The sequence below is a fragment of the Pristiophorus japonicus genome, chromosome 11 (genome assembly GCF_044704955.1).
Source record: "Pristiophorus japonicus isolate sPriJap1 chromosome 11, sPriJap1.hap1, whole genome shotgun sequence".
Taxonomy (NCBI): domain Eukaryota; kingdom Metazoa; phylum Chordata; class Chondrichthyes; family Pristiophoridae; genus Pristiophorus; species Pristiophorus japonicus.
This window is the reverse complement of record NC_091987.1, coordinates 36,542,362-36,559,230: the sequence shown is the minus strand read 5'-3', so window position 1 is coordinate 36,559,230 and position 16,869 is coordinate 36,542,362. Positions and strand designations below refer to the sequence as shown.

General features: G+C 43.4%; 1 protein-coding gene across 12 annotated transcripts in view; it reads right to left on the bottom strand.

The window, feature by feature from the left end:
• dmd (dystrophin) overlaps window positions 1–16,869 on the bottom strand; it is a 2,299,423-nt gene that overhangs the window by 1,259,787 nt on the left and 1,022,767 nt on the right. For all 12 annotated transcript variants that reach the window (XM_070893344.1, XM_070893337.1, XM_070893339.1 and 9 more), the window contains one exon: window positions 7,492–7,647. In XM_070893344.1, the coding sequence (XP_070749445.1) occupies window positions 7,492–7,647 (156 nt within the window). The remainder of the gene's footprint in view (window positions 1–7,491; window positions 7,648–16,869) is intronic.

The following is a 16,869-nucleotide window of genomic DNA, read 5'->3' as shown; positions in this document are numbered from 1 at the left end:
AAAAAAGGGAAGGTGGCTCAACCGTGGCTATCTAGGGAAATCAGGGATAGTATTAAAGCCAAGGAAGTGGCATACAAATTGGCCAGAAATAGCAGCGAACCTGGGGACTGGGAGAAATTTAGAACTCAGCAGAGGAGGACAAAGGGTTTGATTAGGGCAGGGAAAATGGAGTACGAGAAGAAGCTTGCAGGGAACATTAAGGCGGATTGCAAAAGTTTCTATAGGTATGTAAAGAGAAAAAGGTTGGTGAAGACAAACGTAGGTCCCCTGCAGTCAGAATCAGGGGAAGTCATAACGGGGAACAAAGAAATGGCAGACCAATTGAACAAGTACTTTGGTTCGGTATTCACTAAGGAGGATACAAACAACCTTCCGGATATAAAAGGGGTCAGAGGGTCTAGTAAGGAGGGGGAACTGAGGGAAATCTTTATTAGTCGGGAAATTGTGTTGGGGAAATTGATGGGATTGAAGGCCGATAAATCCCCAGGGCCTGATGGACTGCATCCCAGAGTACTTAAGGAGGTGGCCTTGGAAATAGCGGATGCATTGACAGTCATTTTCCAACATTCCATTGACTCTGGATCAGTTCCTATGGAGTGGAGGGTAGCCAATGTAACCCCACTTTTTAAAAAAGGAGGGAGAGAGAAAACAGGGAATTATAGACCGGTCAGCCTGACCTCAGTAGTGGGTAAAATGATGGAATCAATTATTAAGGATGTCATAGCAGTGCATCTGGAAAATGGTGACATGATAGGTCCAAGTCAGCATGGATTTGTGAAAGGGAAATCATGCTTGACAAATCTTCTGGAATTTTTTGAGGATGTTTCCAGTAAAGTGGACAAAGGAGAACCAGTTGATGTGGTATATTTGGACTTTCAGAAGGCTTTCGACAAGGTTCCACACAAGAGATTAATGTGCAAAGTTAAAGCACATGGGATTGGGGGTAGTGTGCTGACGTGGATTGAGAACTGGTTGTCAGACAGGAAGCAAAGAGTAGGAGTAAACGGGTACTTTTCAGAATGGCAGGCAGTGACTAGTGGAGTGCCGCAAGGTTCTGTGCTGGGGCCCCAGCTGTTTACATTGTACATTAATGATTTAGACGAGGGGATTAAATGCAGTATCTCCAAATTTGCGGATGATACTAAGTTGGGTGGCAGTGTGAGCTGCGAGGAGGATGCTATTAGGCTGCAGAGTGACTTGGATAGGTTAGGTGAGTGGGCAAATGCATGGCAGATGAAGTATAATGTGGATAAATGTGAGGTTATCCACTTTGGTGGTAAAAACAGAGAGACAGACTATTATCTGAATGGTGACAGATTAGGAAAAGGGAAGGTGCAACGAGACCTGGGTGTCATGGTACATCAGTCATTGAAGGTTTGCATGCAGGTACAGCAGGCGGTTAAGAAAGCAAATGGCATGTTGGCCTTCATAGCGAGGGGATTTGAATACAGGGGCAGGGAGGTGTTGCTACAGTTGTACAGGGCCTTGGTGAGGCCACACCTGGAGTATTGTGTACAGTTTTGGTCTCCTAACTTGAGGAAGGACATTCTTGCTATTGAGGGAGTGCAGCGAAGGTTCACCAGACTGATTCCCGGGATGGCGGGACTGACCTATCAAGAAAGATTGGATCAACTGGGCTTGTATTCACTGGAGTTCAGAAGAATGAGAGGGGACCTCATAGAAACGTTTAAAATTCTGACGGGTTTAGACAGGTTAGATGCAGAAAGAATGTTCCCAATGTTGGGGAAGTCCAGAACCAGGGGTCACAGTCTGAGGATAAGGGGTAAGCCATTTAGGACCGAGATGAGGAGAAACTTCTTCACCCAGAGAGTGGTGAACCTGTGGAATTCTCTACCACAGAAAGTAGTTGAGGCCAATTCACTAAATATATTCAAAAGGGAGTTAGATGAAGTCCTTACTACTCGGGGGATCAAGGGTTATGGCGAGAAAGCAGGAAGGGGGTACTGAAGTTTCATGTTCAGCCATGAACTCATTGAATGGCGGTGCAGGCTAGAAGGGCTGAATGGCCTGCTCCTGCACCTATTTTCTATGTTTCTATGTTTCTAACACCTCGATTTCAAAATTCTCATCCTTATTTTCAAATCCCTCCATGGCCTCGCCCCTCCCTATCTCTGTAATCTCCACCAGTCCCACAACCCCCTGAGATATCTGCACTCCTCTAATTCCGCCCTCATGAACATCCCTGATTATAATTGCTCAACCATTGGTGGCCATGCCTTCTGTTGCCCAGGCCCTAAGCACAAGCTCTGAAACTCTCTGCCTAAACCTCTCCACCTCTCTACCTCTCTTTCCTCCTTCAAGACACTCTTTAAAACATACCTCTTTGACCAAGCTTTTGGTCAGCTGCCCTGATTTCTACTTATGTGGCTCGGTGTCATATTGTTTTATCTCATAACAATCCTGTGAAGCACCTTGGGACGTTTCACTACGTTAAAGGTGCTATATAAATACAAGTTGTTGTTGTTGTTGGAAGTGTTGTTTCTTGCTGGGTTACTGTTCCATGGGCTCACCTACATGCTGGCCTTTACAACATCAGTAATCAGAGGTGTCCTGGAGATGGAGGGTAGATTGTTGCCTGGGTGTAAATTTGCCGTGGCAGATTGGCCGTGCAATATAGAAATCGTCCAATTTTAATTTCCAATGCTTTTATTTTATGCCTGGTGGCAAGTTGAAAATCTACCCCAGGATTTCCATCCCCAAAGGCTAATTCTGCACACAGGAGTTATTAAATTCTACTATCTTTATCAAACAACTGCAAAGAATAGAGCTGAACCAGAAATGCTGGAATTGCCCATCAAACCCTATTACGTCTCGGCAACACACTGGACACAATTGCTGGTCACAGGATACTGTTTGAGAATGATGTCAATGTCAAGAATTCAATATTTACCCATTCTCTTCGAGAGATTATTTTGAATCAAAATGTCAACTTTACAGACTTCTCTGTAAGCACAGACCAAGGGCCTGAAATTCTTCCTGTTGATAACTTCAGTGAAAAGGTTATCGCATTTTGTTTTTGCATTGACTTTTTCTGTACAATCAACAACAAAAGGAATATCATTCCAAAGAGTGTCTGAAGGAGAGCAAACTAAGAAAAAAACACCTGTGGAAGCATTTGCTGTAAATTTTGCTGTTGTCACTTTATGGGACTTAACAGACATCAGTATTTTATAAATCCTGGCCGTGAAGTTACAGTCGGAGGCTTCCCGCGAGGAAATGCCTCTGATCCGCAAATAAAATGCCCACGTACCTGGCTGTCCGGGAGATATGGAGACTCGCGGTCCTGGGGCTGTCCAGGTACCCCGGGTAGATGCCCACGTATCTCACAGGCGCACTTGGATCACAAGTGCCCCTAGGATCACGTGGGCCGGCCCAAAGAATCAAAGAAGGGGATCTCCATTCATGCTTATGGAGATTCCATCTGTATGGAATCCCAATAAGTATGAATGGGAATACCCAAATAAACACATCTACACTTCAAATAAATAAAAAAATCCATTATATATTTAAAATTAATTAAAATGGCATTTAATTAAATATTTAAAACAAAAATGTAATTTATTGAAAAATAAATTTATATGTTTTAACAGGGCTAAAAAAAAATTATTGCCCAGGGTTTTTAATGCTGAAATGATACATTAAAAAAACATAAAATTAAAATTTTATCAATTACCAGGCTGTTAGAAACTAAAGATGCCTAAAAATGTATAAAACTGATTCAAATGTATAAAACTGATATGAACGCTGTGTTTTAAATCATTGTTTTTAACTGGAGACGAAGTATCTCCTTAGAATGATAGTAGATGCTTAGATACGCTAATGTTTTGGTACCCTGCTGAAATGTTATAGCACTCTGCACTATGACAACCATTATCTGTGATTTTCAAGTTAAAGCTTCAATTTGTTTATGTATTTTTAAGACAATTTGTATAGAAAGACTGTGGCCCCGATATTGATGAGCTGTAAGGCCCGCCCATTTTATGGCGGTCCCTGGGCGGCACCTATCTTTTTGGCGCCCGCTGTCATTGGGTCCAGCTGGGAGCCAGTTTCAGCTCGGTATTGTGGGCAGCGGCAGCGGCAGGCAGCGGGCAGGCACAGGCGTCAGCAGGCGGCGGTATCAGTGGGCGGGAAGTGCAGGCCTATCGAATCAGAGAACATGCGCAAGATTTTTTTTTTGTAGTTGTATCAGCACACCGACATCATTTTTGCTGGGACATCTGCGCATGCACTTAAATGGTGAACACTCTCTTGCACCCGCCAGTTGTAGAGGGGAGAGTGTAGGAGATACAGAGCTGCAAACCTTTCATAAACCATTCCGTAAGTGATTTAACATGAGTGGAAAAAAAGCATCCAAGAAGACTGTCAAAACCAGGCCCAGAGCTCCCTGGTTTAATGATGAGGAACTGGAGGAGCTTGTATCAGAGGTGGAGCGCAGGTATAAAGACATCACCCAGGATGGTCGTGGCAAACCTCCACCACCCCAATACAGGTGCATTTGGAGGGAGATTGGTGAGGCCTTGTCCTCAATAGGCAACATTAAGTGAGATGGAGACCCGTGCAGGAAACGTTGGAACAATGTGGTGGCGTCAGCAAGAATGAGTAAACATTTATGGAACCCCTCCTGTACAACTGCAAAAGGTTATGCCCCAGATGTGTGTATGTGTGTGTGGGGAGGGTAGGGGTAGGTGCTAAAGGAATAAAGGCTTCAACGTTTCTTTCTGCAGAAGAAAAATATTTCCAAGGCAGCAAGTCTGAGTGCCACGGGAGGGGGCCCAGCAGAGGTGATAGAGTTGAGCAGCCTGGAGGAGCGTGCCTTGGCATTGGTGGGTGACCACCGTCATGCAACCACAAAAGGTGATACAGATCCCGTGCTGGAGCATGGTAAGGGTATAATAATCTCCGATGTGAGTAACGCTCATGGCATGAAAGGTCATGCAAAGTTAAGGCAAATGCGTTTTAACGCACAGTTTGTTGGCCATTATTGGTGTGCCCATATACATAGAAACAGAGAAAATAGATGCTGGAGTAGGCCATTCGGCCCTTCTAGCCTGCACCGCCATTCAATGAGTTCATGGCTGAACATGCAACTTCAGTACCCCATTCCTGCTTTCTCGCCATACCCCTTGATCCCCCGAGTAGTAAGGACTTCATCTAACTCCTTTTTGAATATATTTAGTGAATTGGCCTCAACAACTTTCTGTGGTATCAATTCCACAGGTTCACCACTCTCTGGGTGAAGAAATTCCTCCTCATCTCGGTCCTAAATGGCTTACCCCTTATCCTTAGACTGTGTCCCCTGGTTCTGGACTTCCCCAACATTGGGAACATTCTTCCTGCATCTAACCTGTTTAAACCCATCAGAATTTTAAACGTTTCTATGAGGTCCCCTCTCATTCTTTTGAACTCCAGTGAATACAAGCCCAGTTGATCCAGTCTTTCTTGATAGGTCAGTCCCGCCATCCCGGGAATCAGTCTGGTGAACCTTCGCTGCACTCCCTCAATAGCAAGAATGTCCTTCCTCAGGTTAGGAGACCAAAACTGTACACAATACTCCAGGTGTGGCCTCACCAAGGCCCTGTACAATTGTAGCAACACCTCCCTGCCCCTGTACTCAAATCCCCTCGCTATGAAGGCCAACATGCCATTTGCTTTCTTAACCGCCTGCTGTACCTGCATGCCAATCTTCAATGACTGATGTACCATGACACCCAGGTCTCGTTGCACCTTCCCTTTTCCTAATCTGTCACCATTCAGATAATAGTCTGTCTCTCTGTTTTTACCACCAAAGTGGATAACCTCACATTTATCCACATTATACTTCATCTGCCATGCATTTGCCCACTCACCTAACCTATCCAAGTTGCTCTGCAGCCTCATAGCATCCTCCTCGTAGCTCACAAGAGAATAGGGGCAGAGAGAGATTAAAGGAATTCTACAGAAAAGCGTCTTTGAAAAGATATAAATGAAGACATGTGGCCAAAATCTTAAGACATCTTTAAGGCGGGTTCTTGAAACAAGAATCGAGATAAAGAATACAATATGGTATTGGATAGCAAGTTTTATGGGGATCCTCTATAGGTCTTGTCAATATTTCGGTTCAGGCTCACCCCCAAAAATAGGTCAAAAATGACCTCCCGGAAGCATGTACTTACAGACAGAAAAAAAAGAGAGGAGCACATAGACTGAAAAGACGGAGAGAGAGAGAGAGAGAGAAAGAGAGAGAGAGAGAGAGAGAGAGAGAGAGAGGGAGAGAGAGAGAGAATGAAGCAAGCCTTAGATGAAAGGAGAGAGAGAATTGCTCACGTGTGTCAACCATTTGTCTGATTGGGATCAATTTCAACTACTGTTATGGTTTTATGTTTTTGCTGTATAACTAATGTGTTATATCCCGTCTTAAACTCTGATTAAGCACAATATATTTTCCATATTGGTTTGCACTTGAACTTGATTATTTAAAGTGACCAGAAATAGCCGTCAAAGGTTATTTCTAACAAGACGTAAGAATTTCACGGGCATTCGCTGGGCAGCAGATGGGCAAATAGCCCAACTCTCCGCTCGCAGATGTCCTTTTCTCCGAGATGCAGATGATCTGTGGAGAAAATTCTTGACAGATCGCAAGTCCTGGGTTTTCACGTGCGCTACTGGTGCGTATGCGCCATGTACGCACCCGTAGGGGCCGCAAATTATGGCCCAATATCTTTTCTGCTTAAGTATAATTGGCCATGTCAGCAAATAATCGAATTAGCAAACTGCACAAAACTATTTTTTTAGTATGCATTACTAATAATTTTTATACCATATATTTGGGCTGAAATTTAGTGACTGTTTTAGTGGATTCTTTTCAAAGCTAGTAACTTTTTGAATTCTGAAATTGTGCAATAGATCAGGTGTTTCGTGCACTCAAATAGTCAATTCATGAGCCTTTTTACTGGGTTCCCTACACCACTGCCCATCAATTGCAACACAATTGAAACAGCACCAATTTTTTCAAGATTAATGCCATTGTAAAAAAAGTTGAAAAGTTTGCAGGGATGGCTAGTTTTTACCACGCTGCTATAAGCACATATGCCAGCTCCACATTACACTGAATATATTGACTGCTACATGATGACACCTCAATATTCTGCATCCTGCTGAAGGTAAATGTCCACACATTAAGCCATTATGTTGTCTTAATCTCTTTACCACCAAATCGGTGCCCAACATCACTCGGTAGTTTACTCTTTGCTGGACAAATACTTTGATCCTTTATTCATACTTTGATTTAGAAATGTTAACAGATATGTAACAACATTGTTTATGCACTCCGGCGAAGAGACAGCAGCGAAGTGGCAGCAACTCTGATGAAACTCACGGCCAGAGACGGAGACTCAGCAATTTTACTAATTAAAAAATGGAAAATGCCACGACCACCCTGAGAGCATGGATATCTGAAGACACCTTTTGCTTTTCAGAGATTGGACTTCTCACCTGCTTACAGATGTTTTCCCAACATGCATTCAGCTCCGTGAGTTCAGTCTGTAATTTGCCGACATATGTGGGCTCAGCCTGGCTTTTCAAGGTTTCCCCAACCTCGTTAATACCATTTAAGCTGGGCTGGATAGTTTGGATGTCATTTACTAATGCCTGAAAAAAAAACATGAGGCAGTTATCAAAAATACTCAAACACGTGTGTAACAATATAGATGAAACATGGAGCAGGACAAGGTGGTTCAGTGAAACTTACAGCTAAGTTGGGGAAACAATCTACTCCTAGTAGCAATAATATAGCGAGAGAAGTTCAAGCAAACTTTAAGAAACGCAGCACATTTCAAAGTAAATTGAACATCTCGAAGTTTATCTTCCAAACCATCTGTAATTGAATTTGAGTTTGTAGGAAGGATTCACATGTCATTTGTGGAATTGCTCTGGTTTGGTGTAGCAATGCTGTAAAAGTCCATGACATTAGTTTGCCTTTACTTTGATTTTTTTTCCACAAGTACAACTGAGATAGGATTTTTGGCACTTGTAACACAACTAAAATTTCAGTTCTAATTAACAGATAGAGGATAATAAATGACTTGTCAGTGAGCTAAACACCACTAATTCAATGCAGTGGTTCAAATCTCATGAACAGAGAAAAGCACAAGCAGTTTAGGAATGTCAGCAGAATGCAGAGATTGAATTACTGCCTTTAACCCACTGGGAGCTGTCATTCTTTAAAACAAAACATACTCAAGATTTTAGAAAGACCACCGTAACCATACTGAGCAACTTCTTGCCCAAATCCTTGATGCTATGCCTGGCATTCCCTATCCGCCTGATTTCCAAAGATCGTACTCACCAAACATCCATAGTTGAAGCCTCCCAGGAAATGAACACTACAAAATTGTCTTTGTCTCATTTGGAGTATGTAGCTTCGTTGTCAGAACTTTCCAGCCAGCAGGCTGCTTCCCTTAGAAACTTTTTGAATCAGCCAATTTAGATTTCCAGCACATTCGTGAGGCAGCTCCAGAGAGTGCAGGAAATTTGAACGGACTAACCCATTTAGGCTCAAAGAATAAATGGCCCAACAGCTGACAAGTTCTAGCAATGACCCATCTCAACTGAGGCAAACGGTTGTGGGGAAGGCAAACCTAGTCATCCAATTCTAGTCCTTCGGTGGAGGTGGCTGCACAGATATCCTAGGTCTCAGGAACTGAAGAGAAAATCAAACATTACCCCACGATTCAGGGAATGTTTATGCCCCTCCCTGTTTTATAATATATGGTTCACAGTTTATTTGAACTTTGTCTTCTTTTAAACTGAATTACATCATCTTGATCTGCTCCATGCTTATAGTTCGGACAATGAAAATTGGTTTCTTTCAGTTCTGCAAAGGGACCCAAAATTGCCCAGGAGATGCTCCATTTTATTTGGAGCAACTTGATTTTTCTGGAGTATCTTAAAAATCCCCATTTTGCACATTCAATTTGTGCCAGTGTAAGTGAGTTAGTTAGGATTTTTTTTTTAAGTTTAGTTTAGTTTTTTAGAAAAGGGGGCTTTACCAGCCACCTACACCTGTTTGGACAGCTAATAATTGCTCCAAACTAACTTAGGCCAGAGTATGTGGCCACTGTGGCCACACAGAAAACCCTTGTGGAGAGTTAAGAAATCAGCGCAGGTAGGTTCTTAATGACTTGACTAAAGAATGTGAATAGGATCAAACAACTATACAGGACATCATATGACAAACTTCGCAAAGTTAATTTACGAAACAACAGAAACATTCATGGAAGCTTAAACTACAAAATAAAAGTAGAGACAAAACATATTTACATAATTTATTGAAAATATCCAAATAAAAAATAGAAGTACCCCCTGCTCGTAATTCTTATGTTCTTATGTATGAAAGTATTTTCATCAACAGGGTTCAGGAAAGTCTTGAGTAAGGGGGAGTGTTTGCTAGTGCTGTTGGGGAGGAGTTAAGCTAATATGGCAGGGGGATGGGAACCAATGCAGGGAGACAGAGGGAGACAAAAAGGAGGCAAAAGCAAAAGACAGAAAGGAGATGAGGAAAAGTGGAGGGCAGAAAAACCCAAGGCAAAGAACAAAAAGGGCCACTGTACAGCAAAATTCTAAAAGGACAAAGGGTGTTAAAAAAACAAGCCTGAAGGCTTTGTGTCTTAATGCAAGGAGTATCCCCAATAAGGTGGATGAATTAACTGTGCAAATAGATGTTAACAAATATGATGTGATTGGGATTACGGAGACGTGGCTCCAGGATGATCAGGGCTGGGAACTCAACATCCACGGGTATTCAACATTCAGGAAGGATAGAATAAAAGGAAAAGGAGGTGGGGTAGCATTGCTGGTTGAAGAGGAGATTAATGCAATAGTTAGGAAAGACATTAGCTTGGATGATGTGGAATCTATATGGGTAGAGCTGCAGAACACCAAAGGGCAAAAAACATTAGTGGGAGTTGTGTACAGACCTCCAAACAGTAGTAGTGATGTTGGGGAGGGCATCAAACAGGAAATTAGGGGTGCATGCAATAAAGGTGCAGCAGTTATAATGGGTGACTTTAATATGCACATAGATTGGGCTAGCCAAACTGGAAGCAATACGGTGGAGGAGGATTTCCTGGAGTGCATAAGGGAAGGTTTTCTAGACCAATATGTCGAGGAACCAACTAGGGGGGAGGCCATCTTAGACTGGGTGTTGTGTAATGAGAGAGGATTAATTAGCAATCTCATTGTGCGAGGCCCCTTGGGGAAGAGTGACCATAATATGGTGGAATTCTGTATTAGGATGGAGAATGAAACAGTTAATTCAGAGACCATGGTCCAGAACTTAAAGAAGGCTAACTTTGAAGGTATGAGGCGTGAATTGGCTAGGATAGATTGGCGAATGATACTTAAGGGGTTGACTGTGGATGGGCAATGGCAGACATTTAGAGACCGCATGGATGAATTACAACAATTGTACATTCCTGTCTGGCGTAAAATTAAAAAAGGGAAGGTGGCTCAACCGTGGCTATCTAGGGAAATCAGGGATAGTATTAAAGCCAAGGAAGTGGCATACAAATTGGCCAGAAATAGCAGTGAACCCGGGGACTGGGAGAAATTTAGAACTCAGCAGAGGAGGACAAAGGGTTTGATTAGGGCAGGGAAAATGGAGTACGAGAAGAAGTTTGCAGGGAACATTAAGGCGGATTGCAAAAGTTTCTATTGGTATGTAAAGAGAAAAAGGTTAGTAAAGACAAACGTAGGTCCCCTGCAGTCAGAATCAGGGGAAGTCATAACGGGGAACAAAGAAATGGCAGACCAATTGAACAAGTACTTTGGTTCGGTATTCACTGAGGAGGACACAAACAACCTTCCGGATATAAAAGGGGTCAGAGGGTCTAGTAAGGAGGAGGAACTGAGGGAAATCTTTATTAGTTGGGAAATTGTGTTGGGGAAATTGATGGGATTGAAGGCCGATAAATCCCCAGGGCCTGATGGACTGCATCCCAGAGTACTTAAGGAGGTGGCCTTGGAAATAGCGGATGCATTGACAGTCATTTTCCAACATTCCATTGACTCTGGATCAGTTCCTATGGAGTGGAGGGTAGCCAATGTAACCCCACTTTTAAAAAAAGGAGGGAGAGAGAAAACAGGGAATTATAGACCGGTCAGCCTGACCTCAGTAGTGGGTAAAATGATGAAATCAATTATTAAGGATGTCATAGCAGCGCATTTGGAAAATGGTGACATGATAGGTCCAAGTCAGCATGGATTTGTGAAAGGGAAATCATGCTTGACAAATCTTCTGGAATTTTTTGAGGATGTTTCCAGTAAAGTGGACAAAGGAGAACCAGTTGATGTGGTATATTTGGACTTTCAGAAGGCTTTCGACAAGGTCCCACACAAGAGATTAATGTGCAAAGTTAAAGCACATGGGATTGGGGGTAGTGTGCTGACGTGGATTGAGAACTGGTTGTCAGACAGGAAGCAAAGAGTAGGAGTAAATGGGTACTTTTCAGAATGGCAGGCAGTGACTAGTGGGGTACCGCAAGGTTCTGTGCTGGGGCCCCAGCTGTTTACATTGTACATTAATGATTTAGACGAGGGGATTAAATGTAGTATCTCCAAATTTGCGGATGACACTAAGTTGGGTGGCAGTGTGAGCTGCGAGGGGGATGCTATGAGGCTGCAGAGTGACTTGGATAGGTTAGGTGAGTGGGCAAATGAATGGCAGATGAAGTATAATGTGGATAAATGTGAGGTTATCCACTTTGGTGGTAAAAACAGAGAGACAGACTATTATCTGAATGGTGACAGATTAGGAAAAGGGAAGGTGCAACAAGACCTGGGTGTCATGGTACATCAGTCATTGAAGGTTGGCATGCAGGTACAGCAGGCGGTTAAGAAAGCAAATGGCATGTTGGCCTTCATAGCGAGGGGATTTGAGTACAGGGGCAGGGAGATGTTGCTACAGTTGTACAGGGCCTTGGTGAGGCCACACCTGGAATATTGTGTACAGTTTTCGTCTCCTAACTTGAGGAAGGACATTCTTGCTATTGAGGGAGTGCAGCGAAGATTCACCAGACTGATTCCCGGGATGGTGGGACTGACCTATCAAGAAAGACTGGATCAACTGGGCTTGTATTCACTGGAGTTCAGAAGAATGAGAGGGGACCTCATAGAAACGTTTAAAATTCTGACGGGTTTAGACAGGTTAGATGCAGGAAGAATGTTCCCAATGTTGGGGAAGTCCAGAACCAGGGTTCACAGTCTAAGGATAAGGGGTAAGCCATTTAGGACCGAGATGAGGAGAAACTTCTTCACCCAGAGAGTGGTGAAACTGTGGCATTCTCTACCACAGAAAGTAGTTGAGGTCAATTCACTAAATACATTGAAAAGGGAGTTAGATGTAGTCCTTACTACTCGGGGGATCAAGGGGTATGGCGAGAAAGCAGGAAGGGGGTACAGAAGTTTCATGTTCAGCCATGAACTCATTGAATGGCGGTGCAGGCTAGAAGGGCTATGTTTCTAAGCTCATTAAAATTACTGGCTGCACAGTTATCACCGCCCCCCTCCGGGATCAAAACTCCCCCCCCCAGGATCAAAACTCCCCCCCCACCCCAGATCAAAACTTTCCCCCCAGGATCAAAACTCTACCCCACCAATCAAACTGTTGAGATGGATTTCAAAATCGACAGTTCTACCTGAACCTTTGCATGGCAATGTCCTCAAGTCTTCAAGTTGTGTGTAGAATATTGACATAACGTAGCAATAATGCAGACAGCCAACAAAAGAACAAAGTGCTTTAGAAGAAGGCAGGCTTCTCTCATTACTGTGTGGCAGGCCACTAGGACCGGGATAGGGGCGGGATGCATCGGATCCCACGCTGCAGCACGCATCATCATCATCATTGGCAGGAGCTACTGCGCATGAGCGAACACTCCAATGAGCATGCGCAGCGCTGCTGGCACTCTTTCACGCGCAGGGCCCTAGCTCCGCCCCCCAATCGACTGGCCATGCCGCGCCAAGTCCCGGGAGAGTCAACAGAATGGCCAGAATCTGGGGAGATCTTTTTGGCGCGTTTTCAGCCGAAGATGTCGGTGCATCTCTGGTGAATGCGTCGAAAAAACGGGTGGGCCAAATTTGGGCCCACAGTGTCTTGCACATGTCTAACTAACACCTGTCACCTTTTATCTTTCATGGCTCCATTAAGTCTTTCTTCATCCAGTAATATTGGCCTCATTGTCTCCTGTACTGCCCATGCGTGTTACAGTTTTGTACTGGATTTTCTGGTCATTTGCACTCTGGGGCGTTGAGCTCTCCTGCGCCCTCTGGTCAGGTTTTACGGCAGCGCTGAGCAGCACCACCTGGGAGAGCTGCGCCGGTTGTGCAACACCCCTGGTTGCGACACTGGCACAAGTTTTGAATCTTGCCCAAAACGTCCGCTTGGGATTGCGCCCGCAATGACCGGCTGGGAAATTAAAGCGGTCCAGCCATGCTGGCAGTGGTGAGGAAGGTAACGTGTTGTAAAAGTATGAGCGAGTGTTCCTGGTTTTAACTTTTGCGCGATTTGTGTTGTGGTGGCATGGGTAATGTTTTAGGAATGTTCTGCTGGGTTTTTTTTTCGGTGTTTTTCCACCCCCTCAGGACTATCTCGGAGTGCACACGGCTCGGCTCTTTAGCTCGGGAGTTTCCTATCCTTGCACCATGAGAGGTGAACAATGCCTCCCTTAACGCGGTGCCCTCTGACACAAGGCCCAGATGCCGAAACATCCATACTAAAGTGCAAACTATTCCCGGCTGGTAACTTTCCCACCCTGCCTCCGTTTTAGCCCTCAAAACAGAATAGCCTAAAATCCAACCCTTGGTATTTTGAGCACCATCTTCTTTTGGAACTGCCTGACAGCAGTTCCTACAAGTACGACTTCACCCCCTACAATTCAGAAGCTGCTTCTTTCCTCACTGAGGTATCTATCCAATGAGCTATCAATTACCCAAGCTGCAGTAATCTGTTCACTGCATTTGCTACAGAGTCATGCTACCAAATTCTTTTGGAAATGGCAAACATTAAGACAGACCAGAGACTAATGCAACAAATCTAAATAGGAATATGAAGCACAAAAATTGGCAGCTATTAAAAGAAACAAATATGCATACGCTGAGAACGTCTACAGTGACTCAATGAGCCTATGTAAGAATTGTTTCTGATTAAAATTTGAAAGTCTCCAATGAATAATAAACAAAGCTCTGGTTATAGCACAGAAACTTCAGCCTCTCTTCGCCTCTTTGTTCACCGCAGACAGGGCTTTCTTCTCTCACAATTCTTATTCAGTTCAGGCAACCACTTTTGACGAAACTCATATTGGTTCAAACTCCCCACTTTTAACCACTTCAAGGTCAAAAATCAACATTTTTGTGATGTCGTTCCAAAACAAACTCAACAATATTTTATACAAATATCCGATTAACAGTAGAAAACATATTTGTCAAACATACAAATGTTTACAAGGCATAATACTCCTGTCCTTATAAAATAGTACACTATTATAATTATGAGTAATTCCACTCTGTTACCACAAAAGCACTCTTCCTGCTGAATACCTTGAGGTCTGAAGTCAATTTTATCTATTTATCTGTATACGTCCCCGATCATTTGCCATTTTCAAATTTCAAAATACAGGTTGAACCTCCCTTATCCAGAACTCCCTTATCTGGAACCACTCCTCGTCCAGAACCATTCCCGGCCACCGGGTGGCGCATGCACAGAAATCCGACATGAACAAATTGAAGTCCTTCCTCACTGCCGACTCCCGCAATCGCTGGCCTGACCCCGCAATCCACTGCCCCTAGCCCCCCTATTTCTCTCTGCTGGATTCCTAGCCCCAAGCCAGCCAGCCCCGATACCCCCTTGCTTAGTACCTGTACAATCCAATTTAACCTGACCACCCCTCATCTGGAAAAATCCCTTATCCAGAACAGGCCAGGTCCCGAGGATTCCTGATAAGGGAGAGTTGATGAACAGTGGCATACATTTAAGGAGATATTTCACAACTCACAAGAAAAATATATTCCAGTGAGGAGGAAAGGGTGTAAAAGAAAAGATAGCCATCCGTGGCTAACTAAAGAAATAAAGAACGGTATCCAATTAAAAACAAGGGCATATAAACTAGCCAAAACTAGTGGGAGGACAGAAGATTGGGAAGCTTTTAAAAGCTAGCAAACAATGACTAAAACAATAATTAAGAAGTGGAAAATAGACTATGGAAGTAAACTAGCATGAAATATAAAAACAGATAGCAAGAGTTTGTACAGGTATATAAAAAGGAAAAGAGTGGCTGAAGTAAATTTTGATTCCTGAGAGGATGAGACCGGAGAATTAGTGATGGAGATCATGGAGATGGCAGAAACTCTGAACAAATATTTTGTATCAGTCTTTACTGTGGAGGACACTAAAATTAGCTCAACAGTGGATAGTCAATGGGCTATAAGGGGGGGGGGGGGGGGGAGGAACTTAACACAATCACAATCACTAAGGAGGTGATACTCAGTAAGATAATGGGACTAAAGGCAGATAAATCCCCTGGACCTGATGGCTTGCATCCTAGGGTCTTAAGAGAAGTAGCGGTAGGGATAATGGATGTATTGGTTGTAATTTACCAAAATTCCCTGGATTCAGGGGAGGTCCCAGCAGATTGGAAAACTGCAAATGTAATGCCCCTATTTAAAAAAGTAGGCAGACAAAAAGCAGGAAACTATAGACTAGTTAGCCTAACATCTGTGGTTGGGAAAATGTTGGGAGTCCATTATTAAAGAAGCAGTAGCAGGACTTTTGAAAAAACATAATTCAGTCAGGCAGAGTCAGCATGGATTTATGAAGGGGAAATCATGTTTGACAAATTTGCTGGAATTCTTTGAGGATGTAACGAATAGGGTGAATAAAGGGGAACCAGTGGATGTGGTGTATTTGGACTTCCAGAAGGCATTTGACAAGGTGGCACATAAAAGGTTACTGTACAAGATAAAAGTTCAAGGGGTTTGGGGTAATATATTAGCATGGATAGAGGATTGGCTAACTAACAGAAAACAGAGAGTCGGAATAAATGGTTCATTCTCGGGTTGGCAATTAGTAACTAGTGGGGTGCCACAGGGGTCAGTGCTCGGATCCCAACTATTTACAATCTATATTAATGACTTGGAAGAAGGAACTGAGTGTAACGTAGCCAAGTTTGCTGACGATACAAAGATGGGAGGAAAAGCAATGTGTGAGGAGGACACATAAAACTTGAAAAAAGACATAGACAGGCTAAGTGAGTGGGCAAAAATTTGGCAGATGGAGCATAATGCTGGAAAGTGTGAGATTATGCACTTTGGCAGAAGAAATCAAAGAGTAAGTTATTATTTAAATGGAGAAAAATTGCAAAGTGCTGCAGTACAGTGAGACCTGGGGGTCCTGGTGCATGAAACACAAAAGGATAGTATGCAGGCATAGCAAGTAATCAGGAAGGCCAATGGAATCTTGGCCTTTAGTGCAAAGGGAATGGAGTATAAAAGCAGGGAAGTCTTGCTACAGTTATATAGGGTATTGGTGAGGCCACACCTGGAATACTGCGTGCAGTTTTGGTTTCTATATTTGAGAAAGGATATACTTGCTTGAAGGCAGTTCAGAGATGGTTCACTAGGTTGATTCCGGAGATGAGCGGGTTGACGTATGAGAAGAATGAGAGGTGATCTTATCGAAACGTATAAGAGTATGAGGAGGCTTGACAAGGTGGATGCAGAGAGGATGTTTCCACTGATAGGGGAGACTAGAACTAGGGGGCATAATCTTAGAATAAGGGGCCACCCATTTAAAACTGAGATGAGGAGGAATTTCTTCCCTCA